Source organism: Mustela lutreola, chromosome 4 (genome assembly GCF_030435805.1).
Source record: "Mustela lutreola isolate mMusLut2 chromosome 4, mMusLut2.pri, whole genome shotgun sequence".
NCBI classification, from domain to species: Eukaryota; Metazoa; Chordata; class Mammalia; order Carnivora; family Mustelidae; genus Mustela; species Mustela lutreola.
Window position 1 is genome coordinate 31,832,809 of NC_081293.1, and position 16,072 is coordinate 31,848,880.

The 16,072-nt window shown below is 35.6% G+C and overlaps 1 protein-coding gene across 2 annotated transcripts in view; it reads left to right on the forward strand.

Annotated features, from left to right (window-relative positions):
* The window catches only part of LOC131828611 (uncharacterized), a 50,520-nt gene that overhangs the window by 7,725 nt on the left and 26,723 nt on the right, over positions 1 to 16,072 (forward strand). For both annotated transcript variants that reach the window (XM_059169339.1, XM_059169340.1), the window contains exons 2-4: positions 10,142 to 10,217; positions 12,499 to 12,630; positions 15,139 to 15,262. In XM_059169339.1, the coding sequence (XP_059025322.1) occupies positions 10,142 to 10,217; positions 12,499 to 12,630; positions 15,139 to 15,262 (332 nt within the window). The remainder of the gene's footprint in view (positions 1 to 10,141; positions 10,218 to 12,498; positions 12,631 to 15,138; positions 15,263 to 16,072) is intronic.

Consider the following 16,072-nt stretch of genomic DNA (forward strand, 5'->3'; position numbering starts at 1 on the left):
AAACAGGCTCCTCGCTGAGAGAGTGCCTGGTGGGCTCGATCCCAGGACCCTGAGACCATGACCTGAGCCAAAGACAGAGGCTTAACCCACTGAGCCACCCAGGCACCCTCAGTCTGTACATTATTATACCACATCTTTTTTAACCATTTGTCTATTGATGGACACTTGGATTTCTTCCATATCTTGGCTGTTGTATTAATGTTGCAATAAACATGGGAAACATGGAGTGCATTTTTTTTTGAATTAGTGTTTTTGTTTTCTTTGGGTAAATAACCAGTAGTGGAATTATTGGATCATATGGTATTTCTATTTTTAATTTTTTGAGGAACCTCCATATTCTTTTCTACAATGGCTGTTCCACTTTTCATTTCTACCAATAGTGCACAAGGGCTCCCTTTTCTCCATATTCTCATCAACACTTGCTCTTTCTTGTCTTATTGATTCTAGACAAATGTAGGGTAGTATCTTGTTTATTTACTCTTTATACTGTCACCAGACTGTCATAGTAAAATGCAGGCCTGATTCTCTGTTTTCATTTCCTCCATCTGGTAAAATCTGAGCCCTTTACATGGCATATATGAACTTTTTCTCTCTTTATAAGCTTTGTTTTTTTTAAACCACTCTCCAGCATGCATGTTATGCTAAAACCATACTTAACTGCTCACTGTGTTCTGGGTCTAGCATGTGGCGTCCTGTCTGCATGCCTTTTCATGTGCCATTCCTTCCTGGAATGCCACCCCTTTTTCCCCATAAAGTTTCTACTCAAGCTTTCTTTGTGATGCTGTCCCTAATTCTGTTCCGTGGCACTTTATGGTCATTGTCTCTTTCTCCACCAGACTAAACATCGTTTGAGGACTAACACTGAATTTCTCCATTCATTAGTACTTTATAAGTTTGCTGAGTGAATAAATGAATAGCAATGAACACAGTATCTTCAGGTAACAGTGAGTAATTTGGGTGATGATCAGGTATTAACTTTGGGAAAGACCTCAGAGACAGTGTGGTCTGCCTCTTCATTTATCAGATACAGAAACTGAGAACCAGCAAGGACCAAAGCACCTGTTCCTCAGGCATAGCATATTCATGGATACCTTCATATCTTGTTTTTGTTCTTCCCTCTGCTTAGAATGGAATGTTCTACCTGACCATGTACTACTTGTCTGTGGATCTTGTTTTTCAGGGTTGTCCTTGGACTACCAGCTTCAGAATTACCAGGAATGCTTATTTAAATGCTTATTTAAAATGCAGATTCCTGACCTCCATCACCTCTACTTCCCCCCCATACTCTTCCTCTGTATAACAAGCACAGAGAGAGAGAGAGAGAGAGAGAGTGTGTGAGAGAGAGAGAGAGATAAAGAGAAGAAAAATATTCATTCTGAGAAAGGAACTGTGTTAGTATACTGCCAAATCACAAGCTTTCAATGAATCTTTTATTTTCATCTTTGTTACTTAAAAAATAAAAGCAAACTTGTCCCAAAGTATATAGTAATCAGAACAAAAACTAATTGAAGTTCAGATTTGCTGTTGCTCATTCCCTAGCAAGACCTCTCTCCTAAAAAGTGCTCTTGAAGTTCAGTTTTTCAGTGAGATTTTTCCATGTGTTTGCGGAAAGATGAAGAGGGTGATGATTTTCAAAGGCATCCTTCGACATTTAGTGGTTGAAGATGAGAACACTTGAAGGCTTGAGAAGAAAACGAGGCCTAACTGATTGCTGACATATCTCCATGAGATTGGAAGTGCCTTAATGGGTAGTTGATTTCCCTGACTTGAAGACATAGTGGCACTATACAGAAGGTGTCAGCAGAGGCTGCTGATTACTACAGAAAAGTGAATGTTAGGTTAGCTAACTAGAAAGGGGAAATAAATAAATACTGTAACTGGTTACTGAAAATTTTCCATACCAAAACTACTTTTAACTATTTTTAATTCTGGTAGGTCCCACCTTTGGAAATTCTGATTAGCAGGCATAGATTTGGAACAAGACATCTAATATTTCTATAAAGAATTTTTGAAATTTTTATATATATCTGTGGTAGAGATCCTCTATTTTTTTTAAAGATTTTTATTTATTTATTTGATAGACAGAGATCACAAGTAGTCAGAGAGACAGGCAGAGAGAGAGGGGGAAGCAGGCTCCCCGCTGAGCAGAGAGCCCGATGTGGGGCTTGATCCCAGGACCCTGAGATCATGACCTGAGCTGAAGGCAGAGGCTTAAACCACTGAGCCACCCAGGCACCCCTCTTTATTTTTTTTTAAGTTTTTTTTTTTTTTTTTTTTTTTTTTTGACAGAGAGAGATCACAAGTAAGCAGAGAGGCAGGCAGAGAGAGAGAGAGGAGGAAGCGGGCTCCTCACTGAGCAGAGAACACCATATGGGATTCAATCCCAGGACCCTGAGATCATGACCTGAACTGAAGGCAGAGGCTTTAACCCACTGATCACAGAGGCGCCCCGAGATCCACTCTTTAAAGGGAAAGAACCCAATCAAGTACTTATTTAAGAATTTACATTTAAGTGAGGTTTGTCCTCTATCTAGGTAAGAGTTCTAGCTCCTTTACTTGCTCACTAAGGTGCCAATTTTATTGTCTGTCTGGATTTAAGAAAAAGTAATGATTACTTACCATGTGCTTAATGCTGTGGGTTTGGTTCTTTTTATCTGTGGTGTACACGTAAAGCCTCTAGCTCATATAGATCTGTTATCAGCAAATGATATAAAACACCAGCACACCAGATTCTTATGAGACAGTAGAATCCAGAATTGTCCTTTCTTCACTTCTCAAAAGCTTGACTTAAAGAAGTTGACCAGCAGATCATTTCAAGACTCTGTAGTCCATCCATTTCTTCCAGTGGATCAAGCTAAACCACTTGGAATTTAGGTGCCCAGACTATACTGCCTTAATTCCTTGAACAGTTATTTTCACTGACTCATGCCCAGTCATGTGAATGATTTATTTTAGGACTCAGTAATAGAAAATGTTTCCTTTTCAATGTTGTCTGATTCTTTTTGGTATTTTATAAATATGTAATGAATGTATAAATTATTTCTCTTCATTTGCTTTTATTTTTAAAGCTGAGAGGTGAATGTGAAATGCAGTTAACATCGAATCTGGCTTTTATGATCTGTATGTTTTGATGTTTACATGTTCTTGATTTTCTACTTATATTTTATTCATACTTCAAGTACAATTTTTAAAAAATTCTTTGTGAAAAAGTGTATCTACAGTAAGTTAAATATCTGGCACTTTAGTTCTTCATAAGATACAAATTACTGCAGCATTAAACAAAAGTTTTGGTAATTAGATTGTAGGGTGGGATGGGAAGTAAAATGAAATCCTATGTTTGAAATGGCTTAGAATGAACTTTTTAAAATGGAATTAAGATCACTTGTTCCCTGAATTATTGCATTAGCTAGTGAGTTAATTTTCAGCTTTCTCGAGAGCTTTAAAAGAATACTTCTCACATAGTTGTATTCTGAGAATATTTGCATGTTCTACCATTTGGAATTATTAGTAATGAACTATTTTCAGGCCTAATGTTTTCAGTTGTCAAGATATAATATACATGGAACCTAGTTTTGATGGAACCTGTCATCAAGCAATATTGAAAAAACTAGTCCTTTACAAACAAAACATTTCATATAGGTTTAGAGAAGGGAGGGGTGACTATAGGCTTTAGTGATTGGAGATTTATTACAAGGTTGAGTTAGGGCTTGAAGTGAGACTTGGATTTAGATCAGTAGTTCTTAGCCAGGGGTGATTTTTGCCCTTCAAGAAATACTTGGTTATTTGGAGTTACATTTGGTTATCACAACTTGGGGTTGAGGGTGCTACTGGCATTTAGTGGATAAGGCCAGACATACTGCTAAGCATCCTGTAATGTACAAGACAGCTCCCCACAAGAAAGAATTATTCAGCCCCTAACTAACTGAGTTAGTGCTCAGTTGAGAAACCATGATTAGATGGTCAAAGAGCCTAAGGAAAAGCACAAACACTGAAAGAGGAATGAACTTCTGTATTTATGGGATTCTGAGGAGATCTGCTGGACTGAGACACAATTTCCAGGTGGGCTCCATGGTGAAAGGTTAAGATTTAATATACAGGATAAGGCTGTGTAAAATACAGATTGGAAATTTATCCTGTAATGATGGTATTTACGAAAGATTCTATAACAGTGACATTTAGGAAGGGATAAATGGGGGAGAATCTGAGGGCAAAGGGGACACATTATCAAAGACCATCACAGTTCCCCAGTGTTGAAGTAGTAGGTGGAGAGTACTGTGGTAGGAACTAAAAAGAAGACCTAGATTTACAATTGTTTCAATAGCTAAGGTTAACAGTGGGATTTGAGGGTTTAAGGAAAGGAAGGGGACCTAAGTGACTTTTCTTTTGATCTCAAGCTATTTTCCAGTGATCTAATCACTGAATTTCATGATCTATCCCTCTTTAATACATCAGCAGTGTTACTGCAGCTGCTGTCCCTGTTCTGTGACTAACCATCTCTTTCTCTACCTACTCCTTTATCCAGTGAGTAGAAAACTAACAGAACATTTTAACTAAGGAGGTGGTACAGACTAAAAATGTACAGGGTTTCAAGAGGGACTGAGAATTTGGCAAGTAAAGTTTTAATGTTAAGACTGGTTTTCTGCCCTTGAAAACATCCCCTCCTACCACTGACCCAGTGTTTGTTTAGATGGAAAATTGATCTCCTTATACACTAAATTACTAGTGATTTGGGTAAAATATTTGAGGAAAGAAATCTTAGTAGTTGTTATTCTCTTTTATTTATTTATTTTCAAAGATACTATTTATTTATTTATTTGAGAGAGAATGAACGAGAGAGCAGAGCACAAGCTTGGGGAGGGGCAGAAGGAGAGGGAGGAGCAGACTCTGAGCAAGGAACGTAGTCACAGGATCATGACCTGAACTCAAAGGCAGACACTCAATTGACTGAGCCACCCAGGAGCCTCTTACCCTTTTTTAAAAGTATAGCTACTTGGGGAGCACCTGGGAGACTCTACTCTTGATTTCAGCTCAGGTCATGATCTCAGGGTCCTAAGATCGAGCCCTGCCTCAAGGCTCCACGCTCAGTGGGAAGTCTGCTTAAGATTCTCTCTCCCTCTCCCTTTTCCCCTCCCTACCCTGTACGCACACATACTCTCTCTCAAATAAGTAAATCTAAAACACAAGTATAGCTGTTTATGTAGGCTAGAACAGTTAAGGAGATTTTTTTGTTTTTATGTTATAGCTTGAAAGTTGGACACCATTGAAATGGGAGTACTTTGGATTCTGTTTTATCTTTTTCAACTAGTGAGGTGTATAACTTTGAATAAATAATTTTATAATAATTAACTTTAGCTTCCTTTTCTGTAGAATGGGAAAAATATGTGCTTATTTAAGCATAGGTATATGATGAGATCTAGCAAGGTAGGTAAAAATTTATTCAAAAATATGTATCCTTTGTGTGTGTGTATGTGTGTGTGCACACTGTTTATGAATGCAAATTACCACCAAATTTCATTTACATAGGGGTCTGTAATAAGATTATGGTGTGGGGAATTTTTAAAAAAATAGAATCAAGGTGCCCTAGGAGACTCAAAGTGTTTGCCCTCAGCTCAGGTCATGATATCAGGGTCCTGCAATTGAGCCCCACACTGGGCTCCCTGCTTATCAAAGAATCTTCTCCTTCTCCCTCTGCCCCTCCCACCTGACCATACACTCTCTCTGCTTTTCAAATAAATAAATAAAATCTTTAAAAAATAAAAATAAAAATAGAATCAAGCTCAGAGTCCTAAGAAAATAGCGCAGAAATCACGAAGAAACTCTAAAAAGCTTAAATTTCCACCATGGGGTTGAGGCTTCATCTTTTTTAGTTCCTGCTCATTGCCTATAGAGTACACTGTTCTCTTTAAAAAGCTCAAAGCCCATGTGTAAAATTCACCCCCCCCCCCAGCTTTTGCCTTTGGCTCCTAAACAAAAAGTTACCTCTACTATCCTGCCTCTTTTGCCCCAAATATAGAATATGCCTTAAAGGAGAAGCAACAAGATTTAGTTAGCTTCAAGTCTTGACTTTACCAGTGGTGCACTGGGATACTAAGCAACTCCAACTCTTGGCCTCATTTTTTTCATTTCTCAATTGGGTATAAATAATATATACCTCTATATGTCTATCATATAGAGTCATATGAAGCACAAAAGAGATAATGAAAATTTCTGAAAAAAATTCAAAGTCTGGAAATGTAAATTGTTATTACTACAACCTTATAATTATCACCAGAATGTGGTTAAGCTCTGGTTCCAGAAAGGCTAATCAGTATTAGTAAAATTACTTCATTTATCTGTACTTTCATTTACTTTTCTACAACTTTCTGTTTAATTTCTCCTAGAATTTATTTGTTATTTATTTGGTGTGTACAGATACTATTTCAGTTAGGTAAGATATTGTTACACGTCATTTTTAGTGGGGTTTATGGCTCAGGGAAATATTTGTTCATATGTTTATGGCCCCATCCTAATCTTTTATTAGCATAGAGTTTATTGAACATATACTATATACCTACTACCATACCAAGTGCTTTGTGAGGGTAAGACTTAGCAGAAGAAATTTAGAGACTAAGACATAATAAGAGCTTGCTGAACTGTATGGTTCAATGAGTTAATAGAAATGGCAGTTCAGAGAAGAAAGAACTCAAAGGAAATTTTTTTAAAATTTATTTTATTTTATTTATTTGACAGAGGGAGAGATCACAAGTAGGCAGAGAGGCAGGCAAAGAGAGAGAGGAAGGGAAGCAGGCTCCCCGCTGAGCAGAGAGCCCGATGCGGGACTCGATCCCAGGACCCTGAGATCATGACCTGAGCGGAAGGCAGCGGCCCAACTCACTGAGCCACCCAGGCGCCCCAGGAAATTATTTTTTTGGGGGCAGAGTATAACTAATTATATTTTTTATTGTGCCATAGTTTGTTTCCTGTTTTTATTTTTTAAAATTTCAGCACTTCAGAAAAGTAGGAATAATACAGTAAATATTTTGTAACCTTTGCCATAGAATCTAATTTGCCACATTTGCTTGATCTTCATATGTTTACATATGCACTTATCCCACTTTTTTTTTAACCACTTGATTTAGTTGCAGAGGCCATAACAGTACACTCCTGAATACTTCAACATGTATCTCCTAAAGACAAGATAATTTCCTTTTTAACTACATATAATCATCAAACTTTGGAAATTATATATTGACACAATATTCTTATAATCCATATCCAGGTTTCCCAATATAATTATGATGGAGTTGTTTTTGATCCCAGAAAGGTGTGTATATTTAGTTGTCTCTCTAGTCTCCATCTACAATAGTCTTTATTTGGTCTTTCATTACATTGTCATTTATTCAGAGTCTAGATCAGTGTTTGGCAAAATATGGCCCATGGGCTGACCCAACTGTTTCTATAAATAAAGTTTTTTTTTTTTTTAATAGCTATACTCCTGATGCACATACTGCCTATAGCTGCTTTTGCACTGCAGCTGCAGAGTTCTATAGTTGCAACAGAAGCTGTGTGGCCCACAAACCTAAAATGTTTACTATCTGACCTTAGAAGTTTGTTGATCCCTAATCTAGGCAGTTTGTTATGTATGACCCTCTTTTTGAGTTTGCTGATCATTTCCTTAATTATATTCAGGTTAAACTTTTTTTGTTTTGTTTTAGCAACAGCGCTACTTTGGTATTGTTATATCCTTCTCAGTATACATCAGGAGGTATATGAGGTCAATTTGTCCTATTCTTTGCAATTTTAAGTCATGAGGGTGTTTTGTTATAAAGGATGACTTTATGAAAGAAATGATGTTTTAAATTAATCCGCAAGGATAGGGTAGTATTTGAATAGGTGGAGAGATTTTTCTAGTAAACATTGTCTATAGCCTTTTTCTGTTCCTGCTTTTATTAATCCTAAATTAGTATTTTTATCCATTCACATGGCTGGCATGATTGATAGCTCAACAACTTACTGATCTGTTGGTAGCAGTCAGAACATTATAGGTTTTCTCCATAGTCTCTACCTTTTATTTCTTTGTTTAATTTTGCAGTGGTAATTGGCTTTTATCTTACATTGTGGCCAAGAATTCTGTAAACAAGTTTTTTTGGATTTGTGTAGAGTACTCTAAAGATTTCTATCTTCTCTTAGAGTGTAATAAAATTTTATCTGTCTGAAAACCAGAACCCCAAAAGTATTGTGTTCCAGAAGCAAATCTTGGGAATGTATATAGATTCACTTACTTTTCTTTTAAAAAAAAAAAAAAAAAAAAAAAAAAAGTAGCTGAATAGATAATTTAAATGAAGTACTAGTTTATTTAGATACCATCATTTATGTCATTATGGAAGCATTAGTTGTGGAAATAAATTGATTGAAAAAAGTGAATGTTATAGTAATATATGTAATAATGTTGGCAATATTAGCAGATGGTCCGATATTGCTTCCATATGGTTCCTTTGTATTGTTAGTACAAAAAGTACAGCTTCCAACTGGATATCAAAACAAAGATGAACATATTTATGGAATTATTGTAGTATAATTGAATGCCATTCATAATAGTAGAATTAGATGTGCTGTTGAGGAAAGGATAAATGTCATAAGTATTCAAGGGCATCTTATTCTGCAAGTGAAGAATTCCATCAAAGAAATGATCTTTTAAAAAAGTCACAAGCAAAAATCTAAGAGCTAATGAGTTATTTAAAGGTAAAAATGAGGCCTTTTTATTTGTAAGTAAAGCCTTTTACTATGCTAGAAATCATTTTCTAATTTTTAAAGAGAATGAAACCTAGTCCAACATCATTGCTTTGTTATTGGATTATGGTAGCATTTGGGTTGTATTTAAGAACTTGAAAAACTGTATTTTTCAACTTCAGGTAAATTATCAGAATCAAGTTTCTGTTCTTACAAAGCAGAGGACTAGAACATGGTATCACTCCTTTTTTGAAGGATAGTTTTGCTGGATATAGAATGATACAGAATTCTTGCTTGGCTATATATTTTTTTTCCACATTTGAATGTCATCCTTTTACCTCTGACCTTCATTATTCTTAATGACAAGTCAGCTGTTAATCATGTATAATCAGTAGGTTAAATAGTGATTTTATGAAACCAAACTTATTCAACATTTATTTAATATTTATGGAGTATCTGGTGTGGCAGGCATTGTACTGTGAGGAAAGACAGACATTGTCAATCTCACAGTTTATGATGAATAGAGAAACCATGATTTCCCACCCCCAAAAAAAAACTTCACATAATCATGTGTATAATTACAAACTGTTAAGTGCCAGGAAGGAAGGTGAAGGGTATGTCTAATGGGAATGGGTGATAACAGAGACGTTCCTGAGAACTAATACTGGAGCTGCAAGCTGAGGATGACTAAAGGAGTGAAATGGGAGAAGGAATAGTATGGAACATTGCAAGGACTAAGGAAAGGAAACAGTGTGCAGCCAGAGCCTGGGGAAGGAAAGGATGGTACAGAAATGAAGCTGGAGAAGTAAGCAGGGAATTAAAATCCTCATTTTAAGAAATCTTCGTGTGTTATAATTGGGATTTATCAAAAATAACTTGGGAATAATTATATGACTAGGAGTTATTTTTAATACCAAATTTCTCTTTGTTATTCATAAAAAGTCATCATAGATAAATCTATGTCTACTTGTGCATTCTATCTCTATCTCTCTGTCTAATAAATAAATAAAATCTTTTTAAAAAACCACTGTAGGTTTTCATATTTTACTTTTATTATTCCCACACTTAATGCCTTTTACCGCTTTTTCTTTAATATATAATCAGTGACAGTGATGCAAAATTCACAAACTATTTTCCTTCTCTTACTGTTGCTCAAGAAAAACAAAGACAATATCATTTTGGGCATTGGAAGTTTATCAGGAATGAATGCTGCCTTATTTACTGTAGAAGTGCCATACCTATCTAAAACCTTCCACTGTTACTGTGTTTTTTTAGGAAGGAAGCAGTAAATTAAAATTCATGCATGATAACACTCAAAAAGCAACTAACCAACAAGTGAAGCTCTATTTATTTAAAAAAATAATCTCTTTATTTACCATCTTGAGTCATTAAAATATTTGTATTATAATTTAGTTGTTTATTTTCATTGCAGGTGGAGGACTGTGACGCCAATTGGACATCCTCTACCTGGAACACGATTTATTGCTTTTAAAGTTCCTTTAAAGGGAGTATGTATATTATTTCCTCATCTATCTTATAAGGAGAATTGGGACTAATGTGATCCATGTTTACTTAATGTTATGCTTTTTTTTTAAATAAAAATATGTGAAATTTCCAGCAAATGTTTGACATTATGGAAGGAACAGTTAATTATCAGTTGTTCATGCTAGTGTAAGGGAGTAGTTTTGGGCTAATTTTTTAATAACGGCTTTATTGGTATGTAATTCACCTATTGATATTCACCTATTTAAAGTACACAGTGGTTTTTAATATGTTCATGGAGTTGGGCAGCTGTCACTACAAGTTTCAAACATTTTCATCACCCTTACTTCCTCCCAAATGCATAGTAGCAGTCCCTTCCCTTTCTCCCTCATTCCCACCCCCTGCCCCCTTGACAACCACTAGTCTCCTTTCTGTCTTCATAGATTTGACTGTTCTGGACATTTCCTGTGGATGGAATGATAATATCTGTGACTAGCTTCTTTAGCATAATGTTTTCAAGGCTTACCCATGTTAGTGTGTATCATACCTCATTTCTTTCTGTTGCCAAGTTGAATTAAATTTTTAAGGGTTCAACTTGCTTTATTGAAAGCATTTAACAAGATTAAATACCTTTTTGAGAGAAAATATCTTGAATCCTCATGTTATTTTTTTTTAAAGATTTTATTTATTTATTTGACAGACAGAAATCACAGGTAGGCAGAGAGGCAGGCAGAGAGAGAGGAGGAAGCAGGCTCCCCGCTGAGCAGAGAGCCCGATGTGGGACTCAATCCCAGGACCCTGGGATCATGACCTGAGCCGAAGGCAGAGGCTTTAACCCACTAAACCACCCAGGCACCCGCCAATGTTATTTTTGCTTTTTATATTTTGATCTACTTAAAAGTTATAATCCAAAAATAAAGATGGTTAACTTTCGAGTAACCCCCCCCACGAAAAAATCAGCATTCCTTTACTAATTTGTGAAATCCTTTGCATAGAATTTCCTAAAAATATCAAAAGATACTTGAAACCCATGCCATATTTTACATGGCCTCAGATCTGTGGCAGCTTTAGTTTCTCCTACTTGCTCTGACATTCGGAATGTGTGAGCATACAGTTCAGAATGTTTTATACTGGCCTCCTAATTTAACTCAGTTTTTTCCCTTTCACAGGTCTTTTAGTTACTTTTTTAATATATTGAGAAGTAATTTTAAGTTACTTTATAAATATATTTAATATAATTAATACTTTAATACACATACCATAAAATTCACCTTTTTAGAGTATCTTAGTGGTTTTTAATATAGTCATAGAGTTGTGTAATCAATGACACTAATTTCAGATCATTTTCATCCCCTCAACAAGAAACCCTGTACTCATTAGTAGCCACTCCCCACTTCCCCTCCCCCGGCCCCTGGCAGCCATTAATCTACTTTCTGTGTAGGTTTACCTGTTCTGGACATTTCATTTAATAGAATCATACAGTCTGTCACCTTTTGTGACTAGCTAGTTTCATTTAGCATGTTTCAAGATTCATTCATGTAGCATACAGTTCATTTCTTTTTATTCCCAAGTTGAATTAATTTTTTAAACTTAAACTTTTTAAAACTTATTTATATTCGGCTTTGTAGTGCCTTATTTTAACTGATTTTTTTCTTATTAATCATATAATAAAAACATCAAATCTGTTATACCATCAGCACATGCCACTGAGAGCAATAACAAAAACACCAGAAGAATGCTGGTAACATCTGTAAATGTTGACCAAAACTAATTCTCACTCTACTTTATATAAATATGGAAACTAAGGACCTTCATATCTGGGAGAAAAGTGAACATTTAATCAAATGAGTCAGACTGGTATCATGAGCTGGATAAAAGTAAAAATTTCTGGGTTAAATTCTTAATTGCCATCTAGCCTTTGATGTTGGGCAAGTAATTTAACTTTTCAAAGCCTCAGTTCAAATGATAACTCTACTACAAAACTATTTTTCACTCATGGTTAATAACTTTATTTTAAACTGAATTTGGTGTAAGAAAACCCCAGTGGATCCAAGCAGGATAGTCCCTTTTTAAATTGTTCTGAGTCCTTGGTGACAAGGACATATATAAAATCACTGAAGCAGATGATGTAAATATGTTTAGGCTCTTCTCACAGCTCCAGTTCATTATGAGATTTGCCAGTGTTCTTAAAGCTATGGAAGTTTTCACTGATTCTTTTTGTCTTGTGTTTTTTCTCTTCCTTGTTTATTTTATGTTAGGTATATTTTATCTGTATTTCATAACCTTACTGTTCATTTTTCATTATAGGCAGTTAATCAGAGACTTACTCCAACCCAGAAGTTTACACCAAAAGATTTGATAAGTGCAATAAAAGCACTAAATGTGGAACTTGGATTAATTATCGATCTAACATATACCACAAGATATTATGAAGTTAAGGTAAAGTTACAAATGTGTTTTGTTATCATAGATACATCTTGAAATGGAAAAGATTTTTTAATATTGCATTTTAAAGAAAGCAACCCTATGGTTATTTTAATACAAATTTCAGAATTTCCCATGTGGGATTTATTAGAGATCTTCTTAATCCTTCACATAATCATATAGTACCTTTTTTTTCTAAAATCATGGATTAGGCAGAGAGGAAAAAAATGGAATATTTTTCTTCTAAGAGAACAAATATATAGAGTAAATTGAGTGTACATAGAAATAAAAAAGGAAAAGCACAAAAGGGAACAAGGAAACCGAGGGAAAGAGTAGCATGGTGGAAAGGAAAGCAACAGAAAAAAGATGAAAGAAAAACATGAGATACGTATTATTGTACAACTGTTTTTTGAACTTTTTTTTGCAGCAAAATCATTTCAATTAAATCTTGATCTAAAGCCTGTTATAAAAAGCAGATAAACAGGGAATTGTGCTGGCTGAAGCAGGAGATTAGGATCCACTAGTCCTCATCATCCTCCAGTGCTCCCCTCCCTGTCCCAAGTTTTAGTGACATGACTTAGCTAAGGGCTGTGGAGAGCAAGAGAATTTTAAAACTTTGTTATAGAGGAAAATGACTTTTGAGCCTTGCTATTCGATTGGATTGGTGCCATCAAAGATGTCATCTGTCATTCCTGCCCTGATTAGGTGACATATAGTCTTTGATATCTTCAACATACATGTAACACACCATCATTTCTTTACTTCCATATCACTCCTTCCCAAAAATACAAATTCGCAATCTCTTCAGCTGCCCTGTTTCACCTGAAAGCACCATTACTGAGCGTACTGGGTTCAAATCATTTGAGTCCTCTGTCTTCAAACCCTGTAGATTTTTTCCTTCTAAAATGTGTCTCATTTTCTCCAGATCTTTTACCTTATTATTCAACAGCTAGACTTTTTTATATATATTTGACTAGTTGTGCCTAAACATAATTTTCATGCCCATTCCAGGTCCTTCCTAAAAAAAAAAAAAAAATCAGGTCTCTCTGCCCTCCCCACTGTTTGAATGTATCACATCTAAACTCCTCTCTCTGTTTTTCAAGGCCCAATTTAATCTCACCCCCTTCTCATCAGGCTCTTCTCTGTTTCACAACAAACCATCTCTTCATTATCTCATGAACATTCTTGATTCTGCGTCTTAAGTCATTCCAGAAACTTGGAATTTTTTCCTCTCTCTCCCTGTCCAAAACTCTACCTATTCTTCAAGGCCTAACATTTACAGCTTCTGCTGGACTGTTATGCATATTTTTTTTGGCATATAACTGTTCAAAGGTCATTATTCTTATTTTCCAAAACTATTACCTTCTCCTAGCATCTGACCATAAGCATTTATATTCATCACCTTGATATTCTTTAAATGAATATTGTTAGTTGATGAATTGATTTTACTTAATTGATGAATTGATTTTACTTAAATGATTAAATTAGCCCTTCCCTTTTTAGGGTCTCCACTTTATTTTTTTTTTTTTAAGATTTTATTTATTTATTTGACAGACAGAGATCACAAGTAGGCAGAGAGGCAGGCAGAGAGAGAGAGAGGGAAACAGGCTCCCTGCTGCACAGAGAGCCCGATGCGGGACTCAATCCCAGGACCCTGAGATCATGACCCAAGCTGAAGGCAGCGGCCTAACCCACTGAGCCACCCGGGTACCCGGGTCTCCACTTTAGACTCCCTTGCAAACTTAAGAATGAGTCAGGAAAATATTAAAATAGACTTACTACATAACCTAAGCTGATATCTAGAATTGTAACACCAAGGATGGAGTTAACACTTTATCTTTTTTAAGATCTTTTATTTATTCATTTGAAAGAGAGAGCACATGCAGGGGGAGAAGCAGAGGGAGAGGAAGAAGCAGACTCCCCACTGAGCTGGGAGCCCAATGTGGGGCTCAATCCCAGGACCTGGAAATCATGAAGTGAGCCAAAGGCAGATGCCTAACTATCTGAGCCACCTAGGTGCCCCTGGAGTTAATACTTCAAGCTAGTATATTAGGTTGACACTGTGCCTGCTTCATCACTTGAATCCTTATCATTGGCCTCTAGGAATTAGGCTTATTTTATAGCCTCTTTTTATGTAGACTACAAAAGAGTTCCACACAAATAGGGGCACATAGATGGCTCAGTCCATTGAGCATCTGACTCTTGATTTAGATCTCAGGGTCATGAGCTTAAGCCCTATGTCAGGCTCCATGCTTAGCAGGGAGACTACTTGAGAGTCTCTTTCTCCCTCTGCCCCTGCCTCCACTTCTACACAATGCTCACTGTCTCTTTCTTTCTCTCTGAGAATAAATAAATAAAATCTTTAATAAAAAACAAAAGAGTTCTGCACAAATTGATCTGAAGTGTGCCTTCAGTATAACCATTGTACCTGATCTAAAAAATACTGAATGGTAAGTTTCATTAGGTTGAAGAATATGTTTTTTAATGACATAATTGTTGCATTCTATTTTCCTTTGTTTCTAGGATTTACCTAAAAGCATTCATTATAAAAAACTTTATACTGTTGGACTCGAAGTCCCTGACAATGCTACTATTCTGCAGTTCAAAAAGTGGGTCAGAAAGTTCCTGTGGGAAAATGCAGAAAATGGTAATTAATAACCTTTAATGTAATCAAAATGTTTCTATTTAGTTAACAAATATTATTTTAATATTCAATCTAATTATTGTAGATCACTTAAAGATGATATACATATTTCACTTAAATACTTCTAGTTAAAAGGACATTATCAAAGATTTTCTTTAGGTTATAATCTATGCATGCCTCTCACTTAAAAAAAAACTTGGCTTGAAGAAAGTAAAGCATACAGAAAAGGTACATTGAGGGATGATTCTTTGCTTTACAGATGGATTTCCTACAGCATTTCTTAAATGCTGACAGCCCAGGACAGACAAAAATATAACTCAGTATTTTAAAATTGACTTAGAAATAACTTTTGAAAGAATATGTAGCATCGGGACGCTAAGGTGGCTAGTCATTAAATGTCTGCCTTCAGCTCAGGTTAAGATCTCAGGGTTCTAGGATCAAGTCCCGTATCAGACTCCTTGCCCAGTGGCAAGCCTGCTTCTCCCTCTCCTGTTCCCCCTGCTTCTGTTCTCTCTCCCACTGTGTCTCTCTCTGTCAAATAAATAAATAAATAACCTTAAAAAAAATATGTAGCATAAAGGAAGGTACATCTTAGTCTTTTTGATGTATAGTTTGGCTTCATACAGAAAAGAAAGATAAAGTCTTATGTAAACCTTTTAACTCCATGAATGTATTTTGGAGGATAAATAAATTTAATAATAAATAATAGAATTATAAGTAACAGAATAATAAATTTATTCTATAAATAGAAGTCTATATAAACATGTGAACAAGAATACTCACTGATATGTTTAAAATATTGTTATCTTGGAA